This window comes from Podarcis bocagei, assembly GCF_964188305.1.
Source record: "Podarcis bocagei genome assembly, chromosome: 4".
NCBI classification, from domain to species: Eukaryota; Metazoa; Chordata; class Lepidosauria; order Squamata; family Lacertidae; genus Podarcis; species Podarcis bocagei.
Window position 1 is genome coordinate 16,956,178 of NC_138128.1, and position 6,000 is coordinate 16,962,177.

At 42.0% G+C, this 6,000-nt stretch overlaps 1 protein-coding gene across 4 annotated transcripts in view; it reads left to right on the plus strand.

The window, feature by feature from the left end:
• LRRC34 (leucine rich repeat containing 34) overlaps window positions 1-5,615 on the plus strand; it is a 24,183-nt gene extending 18,568 nt beyond the window's left edge. For 3 of the 4 annotated variants that reach the window (XM_081190473.1, XM_081190470.1, XM_081190471.1), the window contains exons 5-11: window positions 82-165; window positions 595-723; window positions 905-1,000; window positions 2,342-2,496; window positions 3,684-3,839; window positions 4,622-4,748; window positions 4,981-5,615. In XM_081190473.1, coding sequence (XP_081046599.1) covers window positions 82-165; window positions 595-723; window positions 905-1,000; window positions 2,342-2,496; window positions 3,684-3,839; window positions 4,622-4,748; window positions 4,981-5,184 — 951 coding nt within the window. In that variant the 3' untranslated portion in view covers window positions 5,185-5,615. The remainder of the gene's footprint in view (window positions 1-81; window positions 166-594; window positions 724-904; window positions 1,001-2,341; window positions 2,497-3,683; window positions 3,840-4,621; window positions 4,749-4,980) is intronic. The other variant, XM_081190472.1, reaches the window with a different exon arrangement.
• Window positions 5,616-6,000: the final 385 nt, after the last annotated feature.

The following is a 6,000-nucleotide window of genomic DNA, read 5'->3' on the forward strand; positions in this document are numbered from 1 at the left end:
ACAAGGCTTTGGGTAGAATGGGAAGGAAGGGTCTGGCGGAACCCACACATTGACAGCAAGGTGAATTTCCTTGTATTCTAGGATAATCATACTCTGCTGTACCTGAACCTGATGTTTAATGACATTGGTACCATGGGAGCAGAATTCATAGCTAAATCATTGCATGTAAGTATTGTTTAGCTGGATAAGAAAGAACACTACACGAGTTTCCCCTTTGAAGCAAAATACTTTGGAACTCAGAAATCAGCTTGCAGAACTACCGGCAAATTGTTTAATGCTTAAAGCTGCAGTCAGAAGCATATTTATTTATAATTGCCACTGAGAGCAGTGCTTCGGGTGTAGGCTGTCTTGGTTTAAGAAAATGGGGATCAATTAGGTAAACCACAGACTCCCTCCCAGCTGTGGGATTATTTAACACTAGTACTCCCCCCCCACTCCGCCCCTGCTGCCCAGATATGTTTCTTAAGCATGTTACAGGATTGTAGCAGTAGCAGGTTATTTTTTTCATAGCAATAAACAGTATTCTAGGAGATAACCTATTTCTGTGAGTTTAGATTACGGTTATATTGGAAATAATTGACTTTTCACACCTAGAGGAATGAAACACTGCTTCACCTAAGAATGACTGGCAACAAAATTGACAACAAGGGAGGAATGTATTTTGCAGCAATGTTGCAAGTTAACAACACTTTACAGAAGTTAGATTTGGGAGACACAGATCTGGTGAGTAAAATTGCCATTTTAGGACACGTCTACATGCACAGAAATGTAAGCCTGTTTCAAACATATCATTGTGAGTTTGGGGGGACAAAATGTAATCTTGCTTGTAGATGGAGGGTTTACTCAGTGGGAGCTAAATGCACCTGCCTTACTCTGGATTGTGTCTTTTGTCTTTTATTTCCAGCGCACACAGAGTCTCATAGCATTAGCAACAGTTTTGAATTACAATAGTGCAATCAAAGCCATAAATCTAAATCGGCCAATACTCTACAGTGAAGAGGTAAGCAACATTTTGCATTGTTTCCCTTGAAATGGGGAGCCAGGAGCCAGGAATGATGCATCGAAAACAAGCCTAGGGAATAAGAATAAGCACTGACAAAGCTTTTCAACAGTTTTAACAATAACAGCTAAAATTCCCTTTCTCTCTGTGGCTGCTGAAATGAAGAGAACTTGGCAGGGATGGGAACAAGGAATAGATTTTTGTGTGAGATGGCTGAGAACTCAGTTGATATTAAAGACAAATTCTCAGAGGTATCCTTTATCCTTCTGTTTGAAGTGTATATCTGCCCCGCTGTGCAAACTCTTGGCTCTAGTGGGTGGATCTTAGAGATCTAGAAACAAACAAACACACACACACACACACACACACACACACACACACACACACACACACACACACACCCCACTAGCCTGACATCCACACACCCTTACTGTAAGGTAAATGGCAGAAAGCACATCTCCAAAAGATTAAACTAGGCAGCAGAATTTTCAAACCCTATTGTCTGTAAGTAGTCTCCAGTTCTACTTTTCCCCATTCCTTAATATTCCCCATTCCCCCATTCCTCTCAGCAAGAGTTGTGTTGTATGCTCAGGTGCAGTGCAAGGGGATGCTTTCACGTTCAATTAAATTAGCCTTGGTTCAGCATAAAGCAGGACCCTAGAGTTAAGCGTATTTGAATTTAAACACAGGGCAACTCCACCTCCAAACACCTTCATGTTGTGGGTAGCTAGTTATATACAGAGCTGGTTTGCACATACTGTAATGCTATGCCAAACTGGCTTAGTGGAGATGTGCAACCATGCGGGCTCCTGGAAAGGAGATTTCAGATGCTTGGCTTCTTCTCTGGCCCTACTGATGCTATTCTGCTTTGAACTAAGCCATGGTTTGTCTAAGTGTGCCCTCTGAACCCAGGTTCATGGTTTGTCTCACGGGCCATCATCAAGGTTTGTTCTATTATCATGGTTTATCTGGAGCAACAGAATACATGAGCCCTGGTTCAGATGACGCCCTAAGCCAAACCATGGCTTAGCTCAGAACAGTGTGGGAGCACAAGGACTGGGGAAGGGGCACAGCTGCCACAAGCTCCTCTCTGGGAATCTTCACACATTCAAGCTAAGCAATGGTTTGGCTTAGCAATACATGCTACATGTTCGCACAATAGAATTTGGTGGATGGAACATACCTGTCCTGTGGAGTAAAGCAAATGATAATGTGCATCACATCTGCATTTATCCCCATAGAAGTGACCAGATGTACTTTGTAATGTGAGCAGGGTACACATCCCCACTGGCTCTAGAACATCTTATGTTCAAGTTGTAATTCAATAATACGGAACTTTAGGAAGAGACCACGGTCCACACAGCCCTCATGTTGAAAGTCAACTGCACTCTTGTTGAACTGCATTTGTGTAAACACGAAATGAAGAACTTTGGCATGGAACGACTGTGTGATGCATTGTATGAAAACAGCACCCTGCGATATCTTGATCTCAGCTGGTAAGAGAAGCTTGAGTTATAAAGATAGCATTTTAGCTATTAGAATGATATGCAGTGTATGAAAACTGATGCACTTGATACCTACTTCTCAAAATAAGCTAAGATCAATTTTTAACTGAGTGTTTCAAACAAATGTACTTGTATATGCAGTCATACCTCAGAAGTTGAATGGAATCCGTTCCGGAAGTCTGTTCGACTTCCAAAACATTCGGAAACCAAGGCGCAGCTTCCGATTGGCTGCATGATGCTCCTGCAGCCAACTGGAAGCCGTGTAAGCCATGTCAGACGTTCGGGTTCCAAAGAACATTCGCAAACCAGAACACTCACTTCCAGATTTGTGATGTTTGGGAGCCAAAACGTTCGACCCGCAAGGCGTTTGTCAACCTAGGTACGACTGTACGATGTTTAATAATAATGCTTAAGATTTAGATCATGCAGTTTAAATATGCAAAGTGCTTCACATACATTATTCTGGTATTTATTGCAGCGGGCCTTTTTGCAGAATGGAGGGAGCAGGGTAAGGCTGAGAGAATAATGGATTGCCTAATGCAGGGATGGGGTACCTTTGGCTCTCCATATGTCTCTAAATTACAATTCCATCAGCCCTAGCAAGCGAGGCCAATGGCCAGGGATGATGGGAGCTTGTAGTTCAGCAACATCTGGAGGACCAAAGGTTTTCCACACCTGGTCTAAGGCCACCTCATGTATTCATGACAGTAACAGGACTGAACTGGCAGCTCTCCAGTACACGCTCTTAATTACAATATCCACTGCACTAGCTCCTGAGATCTGGTTTTAAGTCCCTGTGATGTGGTTGGTGGTTTTATTGTAAATATTTGATGACTGTTCTTGCTCAGTGCTACACATACATAGTATTTTATTTTGCAGATTTTGCATTTGGGTTTTTATGCCAGTTGTCCCTTAAGTTTATTGTCGCTTTAGTATGCTTTTATTGTCATGTTTTTATTCACATTATTTGTACAATGACTTCAGCATTTATTTTACAAGGCGACTGATAAATATAATAAAAAGTAATGCCCCTTAACAGTTAAAAGAAACAAGAGTTTTGTGGCATGGCGAAGACTAGCTCACTTATAGCAACCTAAGTTTTTACAGAACAAAGTCCACTTTGTCCTCTGAACGATGTTTCTGAACAAAAACAAATGTGTACGCTTGTCTCTTTTCAGCAACAAAATTACTCGGGATGGTATTAAATTTTTGGGAAAGCTGTTAAAACACAACACCACCCTGGAAATCCTGGACCTTAATTTTAACAGGATAGAGGACGATGGTGCTTTCTATCTGAGTGAGGCCCTTACTACACATAATCGGACTCTTCAAGCGTTAGTATACAGAACTCTTAACTCCCATAATGCATTACTGTGAGCGCAGGCATTTGGATAAGGCAGCACAGAATTTTCGAAGCAAAATGGCCCATACTTCAGACCAAAATGTGTCTGCAGTAAACACAACAGTGACCCATGGGCCTAGCTCCAGAAAACTGTTGAGGTGATGGTGACATCACTGAGGAAGCAGTTTCCAATCCAAAAGGCCCACCACAGCAACTTCTGTTACACTGCACCTTTCAGATCACCTGCTGCTTGCAACTACCATAAAAGTATTACTCTCCCCAAGTAAGTTCTTGGGTCACTTGTGCAATCAGAGCCTGCGTGGGGGGGGGGGGGCTGTCTTAGGAATTTTGGGCAGTTGTCAATTATTGAGTCCCATCAGTGCAAGGATTTCTGCTTGTACATTTAAGTTTGCCTTGAGATTCAAACTGAATCACTCTTCTTCCTCATCCCTGCTGTGAACCCAGTAAACAGATATGACGGTAGATCAGGAAAAGTTGAAAACAGAAGAGAACAACTGCTTCAGATCTCAAAAACTAGCAGGGTTTTCTAGTCACAAAGAATAGGACATCCTTCCTCTCTTGTGTTCACTAGTGGGCAGGAAGAAGCAGAGGCTGTTAAGGGAGGAACTGGGTGGACTTCATGGCTGGTAGCTGCTGGGAGAAAAGAATAGAGTGGCTCACATATATGGATTTATATGATTTATATGATTGCTTGGCTATCTGCAGCTTCTCAATGACCTTGGTTTTTTTTGCTTATATCCTTCTGCTCTCTAGGCTGGCAGTGACAAACAACAACATATCTGGGAAAGGACTGGTGGCCCTTGCAGAGTCAATGAAAACAAACCTAGTTCTTTCCTATATCTACATATGGGGGAACAAATTTGATGAAGACTGCTGTGTGGTACGTCTGTTGTCTTCTTATGAAATGAAATAGCTGACATCCTTCTAACCCTGTAAAAAAATAGATAGAGGAAGAGGGATTTGGATTAGAAAAACAATGCTGGGGTGGGGGTGGGGGTGGGGGGAGGGTTTGATCTCCCTCTCCCAGTGTTGCAGCCACCCACGGCTGCATTTCCCCTTAAAAGAACAAGGATCTCTTACCAAGAGATATCTATCTACCCTGTGTGTTTCAGGCATTTGCAGAGTTAATTAAAAGCGGTCGCCTGAAACCAACTGGCACAGATGTCGATCCGTATGAAGTGGATGGGAACACATACTTTGCCGAAGTCTCCCATGGCCTTAAGAGGCACTATTACTGGACACCGAGTTACGGACAGCCTGATAACCACGATGAGAATGCCTCTCTGGCAATAACTCCTGTTGCAGAAAACTTGTAAATGCCAACATATTTTTTCTTAAGCCTTTGCATCTTGGGGGTGTTTTTTTTAAAACAATGTGTGCTTCAAACCTGCAACCAATTACATGTAGTTACTTGGAGAACTGATTTTAAAAGGTTTTGAACCATAAATACTATATTAAACTGAACTGGGAAAGTGCTGGATCCCAGTCTAGCGACAGCTAATTTCAGGTCCCGTTGAAAGCAGAACTTAAACTACTGGTGACTCCCTTGTTCCAGAGCTTTCAGTGAGTTCCATAGGTTCTTAACTGCATTGGGACCGTCATGAGCAACACTTACTGTGATAATACAAAGCAGCCTGTAGAAGTGATTTCATACAATTCAAAGGCTACTAAGGAATGTTCAATAGCTTGAAAGTAAGGCTCCTATGCTAGGCATGGTTCTTTGGAAATAAAACACCATATAAATCAACATGATGCCAATGTAAGTGTTTTTAGGATGTTTATTATTTATATTAACATTTGTCTATGCAAATGAATTCATTGAAGCCGACTGTGGGGGGGGGGAGCATGGGCAAGAAGGAAGTCGTGACAATGCAGCAGTGCAAGGCTTATGGCTCATGACTTAGACTGAGACACAACATTATTTTCAAAGAATATGTTTTCCAGGTATTATGAATGATTAATTTTGTTTAAAAATGAGCTACATTGGGGGCGTGGCGGGGTAATCTAAATGATGTTCAGTAAAGTTTGTTCTGATCTGTTAAGTCTGAACTGCACTGAATTTTATACATTCATCGACACTGGCTTTCAGTGAATGCATCATGCTCCTGTTAATCCTATTTTGCAAGCTATTA